The 18,638-nt window shown below is 39.5% G+C and overlaps 1 protein-coding gene across 3 annotated transcripts in view; it reads left to right on the top strand.

The window, feature by feature from the left end:
* The window catches only part of ATAD2B (ATPase family AAA domain containing 2B), a 164,136-nt gene that overhangs the window by 90,768 nt on the left and 54,730 nt on the right, over nt 1-18,638 (top strand). For all 3 annotated transcript variants that reach the window (XM_058668204.1, XM_058668205.1, XM_058668206.1), the window contains exon 18: nt 1,700-1,886. In XM_058668204.1, the coding sequence (XP_058524187.1) occupies nt 1,700-1,886 (187 nt within the window). The remainder of the gene's footprint in view (nt 1-1,699; nt 1,887-18,638) is intronic.

The following is an 18,638-nucleotide window of genomic DNA, read 5'->3' on the forward strand; positions in this document are numbered from 1 at the left end:
GTTAAAGTAATGTTTGTCAAATTTGTATGCCACAGTTCCATGTTCTCTTTGTGTATATAAACAAACACATTATTTTATGGATATTATATTCTTTTTTTTTTTTAAAGATTTATTTTTCTTACAAAGTCAGATATACATAGAGGAGGAGAGACAGAGAGGAAGATCTTCCATCCAATGATTCACTCCCCAAGTGAGCCGCAACGGGCCGGTGCGCGCCGATCCGAAGCCGGGAACCTGGAACCTCTTCTGGGTCTCCCACGCGGGTGCAGTGTCCCAATGCATTGGGCCGTCCTCGACTGCTTTCCCAGGCCACAAGCAGGGAGCTGGATGGGAAGTGGAGCTGCCGGGATTATAACTGGTGCCTATATGGAATCTCGATGCATTCAAGGTGAGGACTCTAGCCAGTAGGCCATTGCGCCGGGCCCTGCCTATTTATTGTTAATTAAATGTTTTAATTTCATTCATTTAAAAGGAAAGATGTCAGAGAGGTACAGAAAAGAGATCTGTAATTGTTGTTTCAGTCCTTACTTAAAACAACTGGGTCTGGACCAGGCTGATGCCAGGAGCTAGGCAATCCATCTGAGTCTCGCTTGTGGCTGATGGAAAGCTACGCACATGAGCCAGAATCTGCTACCTTCCAGGTGCACCAGCAAGAAGCTGTATTAAAAATAGAGCTGGGATTTTATCTCAGGCACTCTGATATAGATTGTGGGTGTCTCAAGTCAAGTCTTAATCTGTTCCACAATCTCCATTCCTTTTTTTTTTTTTTTTTTTTTTTTTTTGGACAACTCAGAAAAGTTGCCTTCTTTATTTTTTTAACATATATTTTTATTGCATTTCCTTTCTTTTAAATTAATTACATTGCATTATGTGATACATTTTTTTATGCACTGGGATTCCCCCCGCCCCTCCCAAAACCCTCCCCCCCACGGTGGATTGCTCCACCTTGTTGCATTTCCATAGTTCAAATTCAGTTGACATTCTTTCATTGGAGGTATTTACCAAGCATGAAGTCCAGCATCTTATTGTCCTGGTAAGTTCAGTGGTTTCTTTGTGAAACCATCTCTGGTCTGAAGGTAGAGCCGGCAGAGTATCATCCCAATCGATTAAAAGCCCCAACATAATATTTCCAACCATTTACAACATTATGGCATTAATTGACATGGTATTGATTAACCAATATGTTAACAGGTCCATTCCTTATTTTTTGAGTCATTAGATTTGAGAGGCGCATAGCCAGAGAAGAGAGAGCCAGAGTGTGCTGGTTCATTTTCCACCTGTCTATTCAGCTAGGACTGGACTAGGGCTGGGAACTGAGAACCCTATGTTGGTCTCCCATTTGGGAGACAGAGGCATTGCCACTGCTTGCAGGCTCTGCGTTAGCAGAAAGCTAATTCATTCTTTCACATCACATATAGTCGTATGTGATAGGAAAGAATGAATGACAAAGGAATTTTACTTAATTTTAGTGGATTTCTTTTGACATCTGATTTATGAAAAAGATCACATTTTAAAATTCTGATTCATGAAAAAAAATCCACTAAATTTTAATAACAAAAATCTGTTAGTTTATAGTTACATTGTTTTAATATAACTATTTTGCCTCCCCCGTCTTTTTCCCATTTAAAAACTTTTTTTTAATATAGAGCTTCATAATGTATGGTGTTGCGATCATTACTATGCCTTACATGTATTACAGGTCACCTTATCATCAGCCAACCTCTTATCGGCCGCGATTGTTGCTGTCTGGAGAACGAGGCTCCGGTCAAACGTCCCACCTTGCTCCAGCACTTCTGCATACTCTGGAAAGGTTCTCTGTGCATAGGCTAGATCTCCCAGCACTTTACTCAGTTAGTGCCAAAACACCTGAAGAATCGTGTGCACAGGTAGGTTTCTGCCATATTAGTGTACATTGCTGTATCTTCATTGTATATATAGTGTGTACTCTTTACAGGTGATATCTTTTTTTTTATTATTATTAATTATTTTGCATTATGTTACAGTTTCATCGGCTCTGGGAATCCCCCCCCACGCCCCTCCCCCCTGGTGGCTTCCTCCACCTTGATGCAGTATTACAGTTCAAATTCAATCAAGATTCTTTCCTCGCAAACATATACCAAGTATAAAGTCCAGCTATTTATTGTCCAGATGGGTTGAACAGTCTCTTGGGGAGACCATTTCTGTCCCTTGTTAGAGCTGGCAGAATATCATCCCAGTCAATTAAGAGTCCCAACATAACATCAACAGCAATTTGCAACATTATGGAATTGACATGGTTGTGAGTAACCAGTGTGTTACAAAAAAAAAAAAAAAAAAGAAAGCAAGTTCTTAACCACAACCTATGATTAGCCCATTGACATTTCAGTTTTAGTTTTATATACAGAACCGACTGCTATATGCCTTAAAATGGCTATAAGGTACCATTCAGCTGTCTCGTGTCTATTTCATTTTAGTATTTAGCCATTTGTTGTGTTGAAGTATAATTTTGCTGATCTTGGCAGATTTTAGGGTAATCTAGACTGACTTGTAACTCTAACAAGACATTTGTTGACAATTAAGGTGCTGAACATTTTTTTGTTTGTTTGTTTTTGGGGGGTGTGTGCAGGGAAATCCCCAACACCATGGTGAGGAGTGACTAATCTTTGTGTCCCACCCAGCGAGGCATGAGCCAATCCACGCCAGCTCTTTCCTGTCAGATTCCAGGCTCTACTTTTTGTTGTTTGTCTATTTATTTTAGGTTTTTTTTAGTTTGTATGATTGTTTGTTTGCTATGAGGGGTTTACAGGTGATATCTTTTCCGAAGAAGATTCTTAAGTTTCTGTTGGTTTTTCATTAACATTCTAATGTTACAGCACAAGATCCTTTTGCTTTGTAACATTTTTTGAAGTTCATTTTTTTGGTTTTATCTTTACTGAAGTTTTTTTTTAACTCATGTTTTTTTTAAATATACATTTTATTATTATTGCTATCATTTTATGATACAGCTCCATATTCCCTTATCCCCTGCCCAATTCCCTCCCCCCCCACCTAGTTCCTCTATATCATTATTAAAGTATAGTTCTTCATACACAGTCCTATGTCCATCATTGCGGGCATGGACAATGGCAGAGAGTCCAGAATCCTATTGTCAAGAGATAGTAAACAGTTTCATTGTGAGTCCATCTTTGGAAACAGAAATGCATACCACACTGCATCCTCACATCTGGATGTTAGTCTCCATTTCACAGCTACTGTACATTCCCTTAAATGAAAAGTCAAGATACAAAATCAACAATAGAAAGAAAAACAGAAATTTACAATGCCATGAAGTTAAATGACATGTTACTAGATATTAGTCTCCATTACACATCTACTGTACATCCCCTTAAATGAAAAGTCATGACACAAAATCAACAATAGAAAGAAAAATAGAAATTTACAATGCCCTGAAGTTAAATGACATGTTACTAGATATGACGGTCTCCATTACACAGCTACTATACATCCCCTTAAATGAAGAGCCACAAAACAAAATCAACATCAGGAAGAAAAAAGAAATTAACAACACCAAAAAGTTGAATAACATACTAATTAAAGTACTAATGTGTAGCTGAAGAAATGAAAATCAAGAACCTTCTTGCAGAAAATGATGCCACTGCATGATCTACGAGTCACTGAATGATTTAATCAGAAGAAAGTGTTTTGAAGAGATGAAACCAACAGAAAACAACAAAACCCATGCGATACAGTTTCCGCTAATCTTTGTTGAAGTGTGTCTCCTCCAGACAATAAACAGATGGGTTTTGTTTTTTAATCCAGTCTACTAATCTATGACGTTTGATTGAGCTTAAGCCATTTACATTCAGAGTTTAATATACATGGGTGTTACTTAGGTCCTGTCATTTTAGGAATGGGTTGTTCATTGGTTTAGGCTTCTGTTGTCATTTTACTGGGATGTTCTTCCAGTTTGCCTTTGGTTTTGTTTGGTGCTATTCCTCTTCTCTGTGAAGAGAACATCTTGAAGTATCCTTTGTAGGGCAGGTTTGAAAGAGGCAAATTCTTTTAACTTTTCTTGACTGTGGAAGAACTTCATTTCATTTTCAAAGACAAAAGAAAGCTTTGCTGGATATGTTATCCTAGGCCGACAATGTTTTTCTTTTGGAATCTGGAATATGTCACTCCATTCTCTTCTTGACTGTAGAGTTTCCTGTGAGAGATCTTCTGTGAGCTTAATTGACATTCCTTTATATGTCGATTGATTTTTTTCACGTGCACATTTAAGGATCTTTTCCTTATGTTCAATTGAAGAGAGCTTGATGATCATATGTCGTGGTGAAGATTGCTTTTGATCAAGCCTTTTGGGAGTTCTGTGCCCCTCCTGGAACTTGTTTCCCAATTCTTTCTCCAGATTAGGGAAATTTTCCTTTATTATTTCATTAAATACATTTGCAAACTCAGCTTCTCTTTCTGCACCTTCTGGGACTCCCATAACTCTTAGATTTGGCCTCTTAATGGTGTCTTTCAATTCTTGAATACTTTTTTTGGCCTGATCCAGCTCTGCTTCCAGCTTTTTGTTTGCTTCCCCCTGGTGACAGGAAATATTTTCCAATTCTGAGATTCTTTCTTCTGCTTGCTTCATTCTATTTTGGAGACTCTCCACTGTACTTTTAATTTGCTCTACTGTGTTCTTAGTTTCTGATATACCAGCCTTGATTTGCTTTGTTGCTTCCTTAAATTCTTCGAACTCATGCATGAGCTTCTCTTTGTTGATCAGAATCTTTAAAATGAGTCTTATGGATTCTGTGTGCCCCATTTTCTCGATGTCTTCCTCAGTTAACTGTGAGGTTGGCATAGGGTTTTGCTCCTTTGCAGGGGAGTTTTCAGTAATATTCATTGTGCTTTTGTCTCTTCTTTTGTTCTTGATCATTGTACTTCTGGTTAGCAGAGTCTTCTCCTTGGGGCAGGTTTCTGAGCTGTGTCACCCACAGGTCTACAATGCTATTTTACTTATTGCCGTTGGTACACAACCTCCAGCGAGTTCCAGGTCTGGGTTCTTATGTCAGATTTCCACAGTCCCAGCTCTTGGCTCACCGCTGTCCTCCTCCTGTGATAGTGTGCTGAGGCTGCACTGTTGTCTCTGCAACCTTTCTCCCACTTCCGATTGGAGCAGGTCCCAGGATTAGAGACTCCAGGTGTCCTTTATAATTAGGTTGTTGGTGGCGCTGATCTTGTCGCAACCTGTTGGATGTTAGGTCTGGGTGCCACACGGACCTATTTTGGCTTGTATGATGCCACAGTCAGTATTATTTTCCTGCGGGACCGGCGCAATCCACTGACGTCAGCTAGTTCTTGCAAGATCAGCACATGTGCAGTTCACTGTTGTCCCCTGCAGTCCCAAAGCTATTGCCACAGTGCACAAAATGGCGCCTGACGTACCACCACTACAGTTCTTGATCTACTGGCCGTCAGGTCTTAGGGCAACCCAGACCTGTCTTGGGTGGAACCTGTAGAATACCACGTCATTGCAGTTCACCTAGTCAGAAATGAGTTCACTCCCAGCTCAGCGTATGCTCAGTCCTTTGCCTTGCCCTTTCCCCCTTACTCAAAATGGTTCCCAATTCGGCTCTAGGGGGCTGGCTGGGCTATGAAATCCACCCTGTTCTCGCACTGCCTGTCTGGGAACTGCTGCTCTGTCTCTACTCCTTGTCAAATCAAACGGACCAGCAGGACGGACATTTCTTTGTCTGGGTTCACCTCGTGAGCTCCCAGTGAAAGTCCCTTCCCACCTGGTTGCTGGTGGAGTTCCGGCTGCTGATGGCGTTCAGATCGCCGTGCTGGAGTATCAGTCACTGCAACACCACACTGCTGTGCCCGCTGCTTTCCTGTGTCTGTCAGTCTCCAGGTATCCCTCTGCTATTGTTCTGTCCTTTCCTATTTCCTGAAATATGTCCTCTCTGCTGCATCCTGATTAAATATTTTTCCGTCCGTTTAAACGTGTCCTTACCCTATTCTGCCATCTTGATTCTCCTTTACTGAAGTTTTAATGTCATAGTTCAGTATTTAGGATCTTACCATGGAAAGGGAAATGATGTTCAGTTTAAGATGTTAGGACTTAATATTGATTTTCAAAACTTATAACAACTCGAAATTTATGGATATCTGTGATGAATAGTTAAATATCTTTTATATTTGATTTTGAAGCATTTTGTTTTTGCTCTTCTATGAAGCAAAATTTTATTGGTGCTATTTATATTTCCTGAAGTTTTTATATATAACCCTGAATATATTACAATTATGTCATGTTGGAACTAGAGATGAATGGAGTAAGTTATTTTGAGCTGAAAGACCATGTCTTAACCATTTCTGTGTCTCCGACAGAGTCTACCTTATAGTAAGTGCTCATTTATTAGCTGATTTAGTAATACAGTTTCTAATAAATTAGAGTACTGTCATTTTGTACTCAAATATTTAGCCCTCTTTTAGAGTTTGGATAATAGGAGTAGTAACATGTAAAAGTACTTTGAAGTGGTTTTTTAAAATGTATTTTGGACTCATAAATGCTTAAGAAATAGGCCTTATCCAAATGAAAATCATTCCCTACCTTGTAGCAAGAAGTTTTTTGAAAAAAAGGTTTATACTAGTGTCACTTTCTCTTTTATTTGCTGTTTTCTGAGTCTGAATATCCTAATAGTACTTCATTACTTAGAAAACTCTATTGATAAGTTATTTTCCAAAATGCATGGCCTGAGTAAAAGGTTGAATACCAATATTTTGCTCCACTTTGATATTTTTAGCTCATTTTAGATAGGAGTTTTCTCATATGTAATGCTGCTTTATGTGTTTGTTCATATCTTTCCTTTTTAAAATGATTTATTTTTATTGGAAAGGCAGATTTACAGAGAGAAGGAAAGACAGAGAGAAATGTCTTCTAACTGCTAGTTCAAGTGGCTGTAATGGCCAGGGCTGAGCCAATCTGAAGCTAGAAGCCAGGAACCTCCTCTGGGTCTCACGGTTTTGGCACATACTCTACTGCTGTTCTGGGCTACAAACAGGGAGCTGGATAGGAAGTGGAACAACAGAGATACAAATTGGCGCCCCTATGGGATCCTGGATGTGCAAGGCTGTTGTGCCAAGCCCTTGTCTTTCCTCCTAGTTAGAAAAGATTTCTGCAGGTAGCAGGACTATTTGGTACCATTTTAAATGGATTTGTATGATTTATTAGGAACGTATAAATTATGAAAATTGACTTGTAAAAAAGAACCCACACAGACACTATGGAAGAGAGAATTGAGCAAATGCCATGGACAGTTTCACAGGTGAATTATTTTAACATTAAGGAATAACATAATTTTGATGTTACTTAAACTATTCCAAAATGTAGGAAAGAGGGGTGAGTGTTTGGTCAGGTGGTTAGGGCACCAGTGTCCCAACTTGAGCCTGGCTTTCACCTTGCTTTGAACCCTTGATTCCAGAATTCTGCTCATGTAGCTCCTGGGAGGCAGAGGTGATAGCTCTAGTAGTTTGATTCCTGCCATCCATGTGGGAGATCTAGAGTGGCTCCCAGCTCCCAGCTTCATCCTGACCCAGGTCTGGACGTTGTGGGCATTTTGGGAGCCAGCAGTGAATGAGAGCTCTATTTTTCTGCATCTCAAACAAATAAATAATAAACAAAAAAAGCCCAAGCTCTACAAAACACAGGAAAAAGGAAGAAAGCTTTTAAATGATCAGAAACAACAATGCCAAATGTTTTGCAGAAATGCGAAGAGAACTGTAGATTAATTTCACTTATGCTTCAGTGATCATGAAACAAATACTACAAATGGACTCTAGTAGCAGAAGAATAATACACAGTTATTGAGCTGTGGCTTAATAGACTAATCCTTTACCTTCTAGTGCCAGCATCCTATATGGGTGTGGCTTATTTCCTGGTTGCTCCACTTGCCGTCCAACTCCCTGCTTATGGACTGGGTAAGTAGCAGAGGATGGCCCAAAGCCTTGAAACTGTATACACCCATTGGGAGAACCAGAAGAGGCTCCTGGCTCCTGACTTTAGATCAGCTCAGCTCTGGTCATTGCAGCCATTTGAGAAATAAATCAACAGGTGGAAGATCTTTCCTTCTCTTTGTAAATTTGTCTTTCTAATAAAATTAAGTAAATCTTAAAAAAACTATTGAGACATGAAATATTTACTCAGTTAAATATTTAGAGTTATAAATATTAGAAATTATATGTTGAAGTTATATTTACCTATTGTGTATTTGGAAAACTTGCAGTACATTAAAATATTAGGACAAAAAGTAATTCTGTTAGGTAGATACTTTTTTTTTTTTAGATCCCAACACCATCTGGTGTTATGGAGAACCAGAGTAGATGTGGGACTGACTAGGCTGGGTCTCACTCCTCTTCTGAGCCATGTGTGAGCTGTATGTGGGTATGGACGAGCCATGGCTGGGCTGAAACATCCAACAACAAGAACCAGAATGGGGTGAAAGCCAGCCAGGAAAAACCACTGTTCCTACTAGGACAGGAGGTGAACTGAGTAGGGCTGGCTCAAGAACCCCCTGGCAAGCGCAAAATCTGGCATTGGGAGGGGTTCTGATGGAGGAGCCTGGGCAACTCCTCTGGCAGGACACAGTCCCTGCAGGCAAGCGCAAGTAGCATGATAAGAAACAGCCCAGAATAGGCCATGGAAAGTTTCCCACTGGCATACAGTCGGCATGGGTCAGGAGCAGACCGGGCTGAATCAGTTCATGTCAACCACTGGCAAATCCGATCGCCAGACCAGAGTGTGGGATGGGTCGGGTTTGGTTGCGACAAAACCAGTACACATTATGGAATGCCAGGGCGTGGTTGCCTGTACTGGATATGAATGCAGCACCCATCCAGCACACGTGAGATCCAGGAAGGAAGGGGCAGAGCTGGCGGGGGGAGCCCTCGCCGGTCAGCTACTCCCACTGGAGAGTGTTGGCTGGGATAGAGACAGACCCGACTAAGCAAGGCTATAACACCTGTGCGCTGCATGTGGACTAGATCAGGGCCGCAGCATCAGCTGGCAGAAGCTGGCACTGGGGACTAATTCTGTCGAGTCAAATCACAGGACCACCTAAAGAGTGCATAAACCAGGACAGAGAGACCTGGGAGGGAAAAGTGGGTTCCCCCTTCTTGGGTCACTATTCCCGTGGGAGGGCATGAAAACTAGGACGGGGGCTGGGATGGCTAGATAGAGAGGCACTCAACAACATCTGTGAGGGCTGGATGGTTGAGTTGGTTAGATAGAACTAAGCTTTAATACCCATTGACAAGTACCAGAGCCAAATGGGATGGGGGACAGACTGGTCTTCTGCTACACATACTGGCAAACCAGGGTGGGGGGCGGGCTTGGTGGGGGTTATTGTGGGTGGCCCCGACTAGGCTGCAGCTCCCACTGGTTGATGTAAGGGCCGAACCAGACTGGACTGCAACACCCATTGGTTCCAGTGCAACTCGGGACTGAAAACAGAACCAACACAGCAATTGCAACCACCAGCTGATCGGGGTGATGGACTGTGCCGGGCCCTGTGCTTGCTACAACATACAAGAAACTAATCTGGGAATACCTCAAAGTATCTTTGGAGATCTCCCCAATCGAACTGCTGGACTCAGAACTCTAACCAGGAGAAGACAGAAGACAGAACAGGACAATCATCTCAGCTATATGTTGGCAGCAAATTATGGGGCAAACGGAGACTTTATGATGGACCATATCAATCGGTGGACGACCTCATCAAGCGAAACTGGCAGCGATTCATAACTGGAGAACTATTAACACCACTTGAGCACATATCTCAGAGCATGCCCCACATCCAGGACTTGGGGTGGGCGGGGAACCGGGTGGGGCTTCTCCCTCAATATCCCCCTTTACCTCAGATGCATGATGGAAACAATATGGACATAATAGCATTGCCCACTTTCCTATCCCCCTGAACCTTTTTTTTCTTTTTTTCTTTTTTTTTTTCTTCTTTTTCCTTTAACTGTAATTAACTATGTAAAGATTGTCAACAACAATACAATAAAAAAAAAAAGAAAAAAAAAGAAAAAAAAAGATTTATTCATTTTATTACAGCCAGATATACACAGAGGAGGAGAGACAGAGAGGAAGATCTTCCGTCCGATGATTCACTCCCCAAGTGAGCCGCAACGGGCCGATGCGTGCCGATCCGAAGCCGGGAACCTGGAACCTCTTCCGGGTCTCCCACGCGGGTACAGTGTCCCAATGCATTGAGCCGTCCTCGACTGCTTTCCCAGGCCACAAGCAGGGAGCTGGATGGGAAGTGGAGCTGCCGGGATTAGAACCGGTGCCCATATGGGATCCCGGGGCTTTCAAGGCGAGGACTTTAGCCGCTAGGCCACACTGCCGGGCCCAGGTAGATACTTTCAAAATTAGTGTTCCAAAATCTATCTTATACAAATTATGGCAAGTCAGAAATATAGTGGAAGAAGTGGTCCCAATTAAAATAGTAACTGAATTTATCTAGGAATCAACTAAAACAATTAATGTACAGGGCCTAAGCAAGGAAGACTTGGAATAAATGAAAGAGACATCTTGGTTATATTTACTTTGTTATATGTCATTTCGGAGTTCGGACTGAAGTTACATGAGATTGTTTGAATATTAAAATATGTTCATCAGATAGGTCTGGCCAATAGTCCTTTACAAGTATTCGTTATAGATAGCTAATGAATGGTAAAACTCAAAACTGGAGACCCCTGATGCATTCTAAATTAATGTATAAACTAAGTGCCATTCCCGTTATAATTCCCCCCAAATTTAGGACAGAAATCTAAAGGAATTCTGTGTTTCTTCTGGAAAACAGCAAGAAAAAAAGGAAAAAGTGTAAGGAGGACTACAGCTGTATCAGATTTTTCTAGAGGAATAAATAATGAAGGAGTCCTAGTAGATTTTTATAGTTTAATAGAACATTAATAGCGAAAAATTTGTGCCTCTACTGGATAGAGCTACTGGCTTGCTTTAATAGCTACAATGGAAAAACAAAATAGAACTCGATTTCCTACCCTCTGCTATATTTGAAAATAAATTCTAGGTCATTACTAGAAGTATAAAAGTACCAGGAAATCCACAGGGTGTGTGTGTGTCTGTGTGTGTATGTATGTGTGTGTGTATATATATATGTGTGTGTGTATTTTATGTATATGTGTTTTTATATATGTGTGTATGTATATATATATATACCATGTGTTTATGTTTTATGTATATATATGTATGTGTATGTATACATATACCAAACATTTTGTAGAAGTACAAAGAGAACTGTAATATATATATAATTTTAACTTCCACATGGCAAAAAGCATTTTTAAAAATAAAATTAGTAGACATAACTTGGGAAAAAAGCAGACAACCATAGATAATTTTCCTAACTATATAAAGATGTCTTGAAAGAAACATGAAGAAAATAAAAATGTAACTGAAAAGTTTGCAGAATAAGAGCCTGTTATTTACAGGAGAATAAAAGCAGCTAATCAAGGTTTAAAAAGACTCTTAGCCTCACTTATAAGTGACGGTAAATTATCAGGTTTGAATTTTTTTTTAAAGATTCATTTATTTTATTACAAAGTCAGATATACAGAGAGGAGGAGTGACAGAGAAAGATCTTCCCTCTGATGATTCACTCCCCAAGTGAGCCACAACAGCCGGTGCTGCGTGCCGATCCGAAGCCGGGAACCTGGAACCTCTTCCAGGTCTCCCACGCGGGTGCAGGGTCCCAAATCTTTTAGGCCGTCCTCGACTGCTTTCCCAGGCCACAAGCAGGGAGCTGGATGGGAAGTGGAGCTGCCGGGATTAGAACCGGCGCCCATATGAGATCCCGGGGCTTTTAAGGCGAGGACTTTAGCCGCTAGGCCACGCTTCTGGGCCCTTTCAGGTTTGATTTTGATAGAGTGTAATAACACATACGTTGCTATATGGAAATTTACATTTATTCAATGATTGAAGGTGTGGCTTGGCAGGACATCGCTTGGGATGTCCATCTCTCCTCTTGCTTCCAGCTTCCTGTCAATGCACATTCTTGGAGGCAGCAGGTGTTGGCTCAAGTGCTTCGGCCTTTGCCTCCCATGTGGGACATTGAAGCTGAGCTGCTTGCTTCTGGTTCCAGCATGCCCTGGCTTGGACTGTTGTGGACGTTTTGGGGTGAACAAGCAGATGGAAGATCTGTGTCTGTCTTGTTTACTTTTCTCTAAAATTTATGCTTTTAATACTTTTAAATAGTATATGAAAGTTCAAGTCTTTGTACCATTTGACCCAGGAATTGTGTATAGGAGTTTTTCCTAAAGACCTATTAACTACATCAGTGCCAAAGGTACAAAGGTGTTTAGTACAGCAATGCATACAATTGTCAGACAAACCTAACACCAAAGTGGATAGTCTTTCATGAAGGACTGGCTGAAATAAATTATGGGGTATCCTGAGATCCAAAAGAGTACTTTGAACTCATTCAGAAGCATCAGGTAGATTCACATGGGCTTATGATATGGAAAGATGAGAAAGATATTAGTGAAAGAAGCAAGTAACCCAGACAACTGTGAATAATGGTTCTTTGGCATGGGGAAGGAATTTGGGTAATTCGGAAATGTGCAAACTTTGTTTTTTAGTTTACTCTTGGCTATACTGTCTAGAATTTTGTTTTCTTCTGAGTGACGTATTTGACAGCATCAAGCAAATGGAAAGTAGAATCACTTTGAAAGAATGATGTCTTCAGTGTTACAGAGTTTGCTTTTTATTGTTCCCTGTGTCTAAAGTATACGTATTCACAAACACATCACCAACTTAATGTAGCCAAGTAAGTGCAGGTATGGGAAATGTTAGCAGTGTTGTGAACATTAGGTTGATATTCTTGAAATCCTGGACTTATTTTCCTGACTTCTAATGGGTTAAGTGTGAGTTCTAACCTGGTACTCCTCAGTCGCTGTTACATGTCTTGCCATTGCTATTTTGTTGTTGCTGTGTTAGTGAGGAGATGTGTCATTTGTCAGAAGAAAACAACAAAAACCCACTATTGTTTGGTTGTATTTCACTTCCTTGAATGCATGGAGACATCATTATACCTCAGAGTTCCTGGGTAGAAGTAGAGTTCTTGAGTGACCACCACCACCTGGATGTCCATTTTTGAGAACACAGTCAGTATTGCTGAATCCTAAGCTTGCTTTGAACACTGACAGGAGGTCAGACCATTGTATCGTGGTTATCTTTGATTATCTTAAGTGTGTGTTTGAAATCATTTTAAATTCATAAATATAATACTGTCTTAAAAGAATGATTAGGGACTGGCATTGTAACACTGCAAGTTAAACAACCTCTTGTGATCTTGACATTCTATAATAGCAGTGGTTTGAGTTCCTGTTGTTCTGCTTCTATTCCAGTTCCCTACCAATATGCCTAGGAAGGCAGTGGAAATGGCTCAAGTGCTTAGGGCTCTTCCATCTACTGTTGCAGCCATTCAGGGATGGAAGATATCTGTCTGTTTCTCTGCATGTCCCTCCATATAACTCTGCTGTTGAAATGAATAATACGTCTTTAGAAAATTAAGAAAAATATGTAATTCTCCAAAAAGAAGTTTTCATATAAAGAAACGTGGTAGTTTAACAATGATCTGTACAGATTTTGCAAACCTGCTTATTAAGTAGGTATAAAATAAGGGTAGAGTGGGCATGAGTCAGATGCTAACACCTGGAGCTATTAAAAGTACTTCTGGTGGGTGTGATGGCTCAACTGGCCAATCCTCCACCTGTAGGCATCAGTGTTGTACATGGAGTCCAGTTCATGTCTCAGATGTGATACTTCCAATCCAGCTCCCTGCTTATGGCCTGGGAAAGCAGGAGAGGATGAGCTAAAGCCTTGGGATTCTGCACCCTTGCTGGAGACCTAGAAGAAGCTCCTGGTCCTGATCAATTCAGCTTTGGCCATTATGGCCATTTGGGGAGTAAACCAGCAGATAGAAGATCCTTCTCTCTGTAAATCTGCCTTTCTAATATAAATTAATAAGTCTTCGGGCCCTGCACAGTGGCCTAGCGGCTAAAGTCCTTGCCTTGAACGTGCCAGGATCCCAAATGGTCGCCGATTCTAATCCCAGCAGCCCTGCTTCCCATTCAGCTCCCTGCTTGTGACCTGGGAAAGCAATGGAGGATGGCCCAAAGCCTTGAGACTTCGCACCCGCGTTGGAAACCCAGAGGAAGTTCCTGGCTCCTGGCTTTGGATTGGCTCAGCACTGGCCATTGCGGTCACTTGGGGAGTGAATCATCAGAGGGAAGATCTTCCTCTCTGTCTCTCCTCCTCTCTGTATATCTGACTTTCCAATAAAAAAAATCAAATAAATCTTAAAAAATAAAATAAAATAAATAAATATTGAAGAAAAAATAGATAAGTCTTTAAAAAATTAAAACACTTCTCTTTTTTTATTCAGCTCTATGAATATATACCCTTTGTTTTCTTCCATATTGTTTTATCTATCTTGAGAGATATCCTTCAGGATCATCTGTAGATATCTATATCAAGTTATTCTTGCAAACGTATCTCATTTCCAGGCTCTAAGGTACTAAATATTAAATTAAGTTGGGTATTTAGTAGTATAACATGAACATGAAAGGCAATCTTAAAAGTATGGAATGTTAAATCACCTTTATTGGATTACATTTGTATGTATAGATTGGTGGAGTGGGGAAAGTACCATAGTTGTTATTCTTTATACTCTGGGGATTGTTTATTTGTATATCTGTTCTTTAGAACATGTTTATGCACAAGAATATATATAACCATAGCTGCTTTTCCTTCTCTGACTACCTTATCTATTGGTTATCAGTTGTGGTGGATAATGGTAGAGGAGTAACTAAAGGGTATTTTTTTATTGCTCATGTATCAGAATCATCTGGGGAATCCCTTTAAAATTTCTTGTTCTTTTTTTTTTAAGATTTATTTTATTACAAAGTCAGATATACAGAGAGGAGCAGAAACAGAGAGGAAGATTTTCCATCCGATGTTTCACTCCCCAAGTGAGCGCAGCAGCCAGTGCTGAGCCAATCCGAAGCCAGGAGCCAGGAACCTCTTCCGGGTCTCCCACACGGGTGCAGTGTCCCAAGACATTGAGCCCTCCTCGACTGCTTTCCCAGGCCACAAGCAGGGAGCTGGATGGGAAGTGGAGGTGCTGGGATTAGAACTGGTGCCCATATGGGATCCCGGGGCATTCAAGGCGAGGACTTTAGCCACTAGGCCACGCCGCTGGTCCCAAGTTTCTCATTCTGAACCTATAATTTAAATATGGATTCTGAGAGTGACTATTCTGGATCCTAATAGATTATACTTGGAGATGTAACTCTTTACTGGGTCCCTGTACATCAGTTGGACGTTTGTTACTGAAATAAGTGCCAACATTCATAACACTACTATGTGTGTGTGTTTACATGTGTGCATGTGTGTATGTATGTGTATATGTATGTTACTGAGCATATCATAGTCTTCCAAAGATTCTGGTAGGAGAATGGAAAACCTTGGTGTAGCCTGGAAATTTATTGAGCCCTATCCCAAGGTAGAAAACATTAATATCTGTATCAATTGCTTAAAAAAAAATCAGTTCCCTTTTATTCACATCTTTATTGCAATTTTGCCTTGTATTTAGGGAAGAAATAAAAGGACTTTTGAATGTGTTTTATTTTTTCATTAATACAGAGACATAGTTGAAGTAATAGATTTATTTATGGTCTTTGAAAAATCTTGGAATTACTCAAGGTTTTTGAATAATGTCAAATGATGAATAAGATCTTATTGGGTGAAGATTTAAGTAATTTTATTTCCTTAACACGAATTGTATCAGAAAATTTCTAGGAAAAATCCTTTTTTATTTGAGTAATGTCAGGGAATTAATACGTTTACTGATGTGTGTACCTTGGATGCTTCTGCATTGGTGCTGAAAAGGTTTCTGGCTGCTGTTGTTTGTACCTTGGATCCCTTTGGGTTTGCTCACATGAGTGTCCGGGTTTTTATGACGGAACATGGGCTTTTTTGGTCTTTGTTTTTGAGTTGTAAACTCTTTAAATCATCTTGGTCCAGAGTATATTGCTCTTACTAAAATTCTTCAAACATTTAGCAAATGAAACATCAAAAAAGAATTTGAGTGTTTTTTTTCATGATATTTGTTCATAATTTTTGTAATGTGGCTGTTCAAATGAATATAGATGTGTCTAATAATCGTCTGACTTTGTATGCAACTGATGAAATGTGACAGGTGGTTTCTTGAATCCTGGACCTTCAGATCTAGTTAGTACCTCCTTTTACAGAATATGCTCAATAATTAGTAGGTAACTGCAGTGTAAATGGAGCAAAGAGATAAAAGTGGAATAAACTAATCAACAATGCAGCAGTAACGTTTTAGTATTTTAATAATTTATGATGGCATAAAAAGGAATCAAACATTTTGTTGTTCGTTTTTAATTTTTGTGAAAATTGAGAAGTTTTTAGATCCCAAGACTTTTCTTCCATCTGTAATATTTTGTAATTTTAAGACATTCATAGTACTGTCAAGCAACTGAAGCAAATCCTGGAAATTTTTTGTGTTCACATATGTATTTAAAATTTTTACTGTTCTTAGTTTCTAAAGAAAATGGCTTGTTCAAGGACTCTATATTTTTCATTTAAAAATAAACTAAATTTTATGCACTGATCATTTAAATTTGGTGGCTAAAATACTGACTTAAAACTTTAGCTTTTGAGATGATTAGAACTCTTGTAAGCATAAGTGCAGTTTATGTCATTGGAACTTCCTTGTATAATACGTCAATGGCCTGATTTTGGCCTTTAGTCTGTAATACTCACAGAAGTAGTTTGTCATTTTTTTTTTAAATCAAGCAACTGAAATAAATTTTTAATGAACCATGATGTCTGGGGCAATAAGAAGGCCAGAAAGAAATGGAGTATATTGATTAAATAATCAAAATGAACAGTTCACATATGCTGGTGTGTGTTCATTTTACTTGTGCAAGAGTGCTCGTCATGTCAGAGGCGTTTTGAAGCGGTTGGTTCAGTAATTGGCCTACTGTCTTTTTTCTCTGTAACAGTTTTTCTGTTTTCTACTACACCTTGCACATCCACCAATCCAAGACACCCTGTAGGTGAGTATTTTTTTAGTTCTCAAATGGCATCCCTTGTTACCAAGACAGTTGCCACTTCATTAAAGGCTTTATTTTTCAACTTGAACTATCTTGTGATTTGATTTCAGAGTTTTTTTACTGCACTATTTTAAGATTTAGTAGCAGACTGCTAAAGAGTTGTTTTTATATTATATGCAAATATACACAAAACACAACAGAATTAAATTTTTTCCTGATAATTAAACTCTGAAAATTTTGAATACTCTTTTCTATTCTTTTTGAATTTTCATTGGAAAAAATGGGAATTAGAATAGGTAGGTTAAATATTTAAAGAAAATGGGAAAGTTTATTTTAATATTTTAAGATGATGTGGAGTAAGATATTTAAAAGAAAAATTGTTTCAGTAATATTTAAAATTTTTTTTCTAGAAATTAAGGCTGGTTTTCACCATAAGGGCTTTGGAGAAAAATTATGGAAGTATTTTTGAATATTGGTATTTGATATAATCAGGTTATTTCTCCTTTTTTTCTTTTAAGATTTATTTATTTTTATTGGAAAGGTAGATTTACAGAGAGAAGGAGAGATAGAGAGAAAGATCTGTCAGTTGGTTCACTCTTCAAGTGGCCACAGTGGCCGGAGCTGAGCTGATCTGAAGCCAGGGGATTGTTCTGGGTCTCCCACATGGATGCAAGGTCCTGAGACTTTGGGCCATCCTCTACTGCTTTCCCAGGCCCCTAGCAGGGAGCTGGAAGGGAAGTGGAGCGACTAGGACATGAACTAGCACCCATTAGGGATCCTGGCGCATGCAAGGCAAGTGTTTAACTACTGAGCCATTGTACCAGGCTCTGTTCCCTCATTCTTGTAATTCTATACTCCCTTTCTGTATTGAACCTGAGAATTGTCTGATCCTCCCCCACCCCCCTTTCTGGGTTTTAAAATATAATTTAAAGATTTATCAAGACGGTATTTTCCTAAAGGCTTTGGAAATAACAGTTTATGGAATATTATCATTACTTAGTTAATTTTGAGGGGTTTGGATGCAAAGAAAGAAATAGGAGAAAACACCCCAGCTTGTTTAGATTTGGCACTGCTTTTATCTAGTTCAACCTTGTCAATTCTGTGGAACACTTAAAGTTCTGTAGTATTTAACTTCTGAGTTTGTTAAGCCCTTAATATCCCTTAATCATCTGTGCTGTTCCCTTCATACTGTCAACACATATTCCTAGTGAACCTAACCTAGAAGTACTAGAATGAATGCAAAAATTCTTCCTCTTCTTCTTCTTATTTATTATTATTTTTTAAATAAAAAGGCCTGTTTTCTCATCTCTTTTGAGCTCTGGGTATATAGCAGCTTGCATGGCTGAATTAAATGGTTAGCTTTGTGAGGTTTCTCTGTAAACTACAGCTCGGTAGTTTTTCTTTTAGATGTTGACTCTCTTTGTTGACTGACTTCCTCTAGCTTTATCAGCAGAATGGGCAAGTGGAAAGTGACAAAGGAGTTGGTCACTGTCTTACACACATCATGC

The sequence above is a fragment of the Ochotona princeps genome, chromosome 8 (assembly GCF_030435755.1).
Source record: "Ochotona princeps isolate mOchPri1 chromosome 8, mOchPri1.hap1, whole genome shotgun sequence".
NCBI lineage: Eukaryota > Metazoa > Chordata > Mammalia > Lagomorpha > Ochotonidae > Ochotona > Ochotona princeps.